General features: G+C 44.9%; 1 protein-coding gene across 1 annotated transcript; it reads right to left on the reverse strand.

Moving 5' to 3' along the window:
* Positions 1-846: 846 nt before the first annotated feature.
* Positions 847-2658, reverse strand: LOC119330241 (classical arabinogalactan protein 9-like). Its single transcript, XM_037603359.1, has 2 exons — positions 2153-2658; positions 847-1358 (listed from the first exon to the last, which is right to left on the reverse strand). The coding sequence occupies exons 1-2, from the start codon at positions 2605-2607 to the stop codon at positions 1331-1333; spliced, it is 483 nt and encodes a 160-aa protein (XP_037459256.1). The 5' UTR covers positions 2608-2658; the 3' UTR covers positions 847-1330.
* Between the last annotated feature and the right edge of the window lie 1525 nt (positions 2659-4183).

The following is a 4183-nucleotide window of genomic DNA, read 5'->3' on the forward strand; positions in this document are numbered from 1 at the left end:
GCACGATGAGATGGGAAGTGTGCGGCCGGGTGGGCTTCTGCCGGCGTTAGTGTGCAGAATAAGACTCTAGAAGGGTGTTATCATAATATATATATATATATATATATACATAACCAATATAGGATATCCAACACATGTTACCAATAGTAGCATGTTTCATCCATACATATACATTGTTTCATCAATATTACACAGTTTCATCCATAGGTAGCAAGTTTCACAAAGTAAAAACAAAAACTAAAGACAAGCACTCCATATCTGAAAATACAAGAAATGACCTAAAACTAAATATTTATTTTCCTAAAAACTATCTTATTACTAAGATCTTCTCTGGATCTTCTTCTTTTCTTCCAACCTGCATAACAAAAACACTAAGAAAGAGAGAATGGGTTAGGAGTAGAAATGTAGCATTTCACTTGGTGAAATGCAATGCTGTAGGAGCCAGCACTTGAGATCAAGACAATCTTAAATTAGTGTAAAGTTATGACTTTTTAATTCAGCATTTGTCTGCACAGCGTATCCACAGACAAAAATAGTGTAGGGCTTTTAGAGCAGAATTGTATCAGAAACAGTTAGCATACCATCACACTGATAAGAACCACCAGCATGGCTGGTTTTTACCACTGAGTATTTGAGACAAATTGAAGATTCGGTGTATATGCAATATAGAGACCCCTAAGACAAGTATCTACACAGGACCAAACTGAGAAAATAGACACAACAATGTGGAAAATGGAAAAATCAGCTAAGGAGTTACAAAGATAAACCAAGCTATATATTTTTTAGATTGTTCAAGATGTATTAGTGAGTAAAATATACTGCATTTAAATTGCGAGCACACAGGTGGAATGTGAAACCATATGTGTAGTTCATTAAATAAACCCCTCCTTTCATATCAAGCATGTACAAACATAAAATTCGCCTAACCAAAAAAGATCCAATGGCCAACTTTAGTTTTAAGCATTAATCTGGGTAAATGCATAATTAGAAAATCCAAGCAGAATTTCAAGTAAAAGAAAATTATGACAGCCTCAACAAGTACTGAACGAAAAGAAGATCTGACAACTACCCATGGATCTCATACTTATTTCCACTAGGATAAAGAAAAAATGCGTTGCATTTCCACCAGCAGGAACTACAGCTACTGTCAGTGGCCGCATTGCAGTTCCAGCATTACCCAAGAAGAGCTTTACTTCCTCTTTGGTGTCCTTTTCAACTGGGAACCTGCCGCCGCAGCCAACAACCACAGCTCCTTTTGCAACTTTATTTGCTTCCACGGAGAGTCCAAGGGCTTCCAGGGCCTCGAGCATGTAGTGGACATCCTCGCTGTTCAACAGGTTATCCACCACCGTTGTTCCCTAATAAGTAGAAACAAGCTAGGGATCAGCTAGTGATGACAGTGAAGTAAACCAGCTAGAATTTCTCATGTTACTATAAATAAATAAGATAACAGGACATGCTGCACTATAATTTTCTGATCAGTTGAAACCTAGTAAAGCCTAGAGAATCCTAGAATTTCTCATCTTACTATAAATAAATAAGATGACAGGACATGCTGCACTATAGTTTACTGATGAGTTGAAACCGAGTAAAGCCTGGAGGATCCTAGAATTAGTACCTAGATAGCTCATGAAAACAAATGCCCCTGCTACGAATAGCAATTCAATGATTTGTCATCTAAAATATTATCGTCTTTTCGTGGTCACGCCGTCTTAGAAAATGTGTGTAGACTTTAGGTTGCATGATAATTTTGAGCAGACATATATGAATTCCAAGTGTTCATGACAGCATTACAACATAATATATTCATAAAGGGTCCATCAGAACAGAAAAATTAGTAGCCTATAAAACCTAGCAGGATCGCCCCTGATTATTATGATGCATCCTCTTGATCCAAATACAAGCTGCACAATACAATGATCTGATAAAGAAAAGTGTGAACTAGCTACCAAACAACCTACCTACCCACTGTCAGCAAAATCTCACGGTTGGATCGGCTCAAGTCAAAATTATCATGATCCAGTAGACAGTCAGTCAGCACGACAAAGGTACGTATGCTCCTAATAAACCCTACAAAATCCTACCTCGACACCCAAATTCGCTTCATTTGACCACTCAAAGGAAGAGCAGGGGGAGGAGGAGGGGGAGTCACCTCGGAGAGGGCGGAGAGGACGAGGATCCGGTTGGAGAGCGACTTGGACCCTGGCAGCTGCACGGCGCCAGAGATCTCGCGGATGGGCTGCAGCACGACCCTGGTGGCTGATGGGCTTGGTTGGCGCTGCTCCGGCGAGGGGCGTCACTCCGGCAAGGAGGAGGCCCGTGCGGTGAGGAGGAGGCTGGATCTAGAGTGGCCGGACCACCCTCGGCCGGATCCGGGCGCGAGGCAGCGTGGGGCGGCAGCCGCGACGCGGGCGGGGCGCAGAGGAGCTCGGTGCTCGACGAGGCTTCCATGGCGGGGCGGCGAGCTTGTGGGGAGGTGGCGGCGCGCGACGCGGCGCAGGCGGCAGCACAAGGCGGCGAGGCTCCTTGGGTCTGGTGAGGTGGCGGCACGCACCGGCGGGCGGAGGCGAGGTGGCGCAGCGGCGCGGGGTCGAGGGAGGTCGCCATAGCTGCTCGTGCAAGGGAGAGGGAGAGACGAGTGGGAGAGAGAGGGAGAGGGGTGGGGAGGAGAGAGAGGGGATAGAGATAGAGGAGGTGGGGGCAACGGGGTTTTTTTTTACCCGCAAAAAAAAAGATAGCCCCACCTCGGCAAAGAGGGGGGCTGGACCGTTGCGGTGTACTGGCATCAAGTGGACCCCATCAGCACCTCTTTGCCGTCCGCTGATAGATGGCAAAGCTTCTTTGCCGTCTACCAGCAGACGGCAACGAAATGACAAATGGCAAAGACCTTCTTTGCCGTCTGCCGGTTCTTTGTCGTCTCCTGTTTGGTGGCTGATGGCAAAGACCTTCTTTGTCGTCTGCTAGCAGACGGCAAATAACTGTCAGATGGCAAAATCTCTGATTCCAGTAGTGTACGGGCGCATACAACTTTTGGTAGTAACTGTTTTGGCGGGTCATCAAGCTCCAATGGAGTTTTTATGGCAAAATTCTGGCCGTTTTATGGATACAACATTGCAGGACAAAACGTGATTACAACTTTCAAGGTAAGCTGATCGCACCAACGAGCCATCTTGCACCATTCGGAATGACCTTTAATTTTTAGGGTGCATAAACAGAGTGAGGATGAACTGTTATGTACTTTATGATCCAAGAATAATGCATCTGCTAGTGAAGACGTGAGGGTGGTAGCGGGATGGGTGATAGACCATATAAAGCATGAATTCTTGGGTATTGATGTAACGAAGAGCCTCCTCCTTGTGGCGTGACTGAACCTGTAGTCTTTCTAGTTTGAAATGGAAGGATGGTGCATTGTTCTATATGTTATTGTCCATATATCAGTCTGTAGGTGAGCTCAAGGAAGGGTGGTAGACGGTGGAACAGTATACTTCAATCATCAAATCTTTCGGAACTCAATTTTACAAGCCGGATCTTGCCTCCAACATGTTGTCAAAGCCCGCGAGTGAGTTACGGGCGTATACAACTTTTGGTACTGATGTTTTTGACGGGTCATCAAGCTCCAATGGAGTTTCATGGCTTGGGGTTGTTTAATGGATACAACACCGCGGGACAGACCGTGAATACAACTTTCAAGGTAAGCTGATCACACCAACGAGCCATATTGCACCATTAGGAATGACCTATAATATTTCGAGTGCATAAACGGAGTGAGGATGAACTATTAAGTACTTTATGATCCAAGAATAATGCATCCGCTGGTGAAGACATGAGGGTGGTAGCGGGATGGGTGATAGACCATGTAAAGCATGAATTTTGGGGTCTCGATGCAACGAAGAGCCTCCTCCTTTTGTCGTCACTGAACCTGTAGTCTTTCTAGTTTGTAATGGAAGGATAGTGCATTGTTCTGTATGTTATTGTCCATATATCATCCATAGGTGAGCTCAGAGAAGGGTGGTAGAGTGCTGAAGAGTATACTTCAATCATAAAATCGTACGGAACTGAATTTTAAAAGCTAGATCTTTCCTCCGACATGTTGTGGAAGCCCACGAGTGGGTTACGAGCGCATACAACTTTTGGTAGTGATTGTTTTGGCGGGTCATTGAGCTCGAATGGAGTTTTTATTGCA

Source organism: Triticum dicoccoides, chromosome 1B, assembly GCF_002162155.2.
Source record: "Triticum dicoccoides isolate Atlit2015 ecotype Zavitan chromosome 1B, WEW_v2.0, whole genome shotgun sequence".
NCBI classification, from domain to species: domain Eukaryota; kingdom Viridiplantae; phylum Streptophyta; class Magnoliopsida; order Poales; family Poaceae; genus Triticum; species Triticum dicoccoides.

Coding starts and splice junctions, on each gene's coding strand:
- LOC119330241 (XM_037603359.1), bottom strand. CDS start 2,607: ATGGCGACCTCCCTCGACCCCGCGCCGCTGCGCCACCTCGCCTCCGCC. Junction 1,359..2,152: donor TCCTCTCCGCCCTCTCCGAG/GTGACTCCCCCT, acceptor TCTACTTATTAG/GGAACAACGGTGGTGGATAA.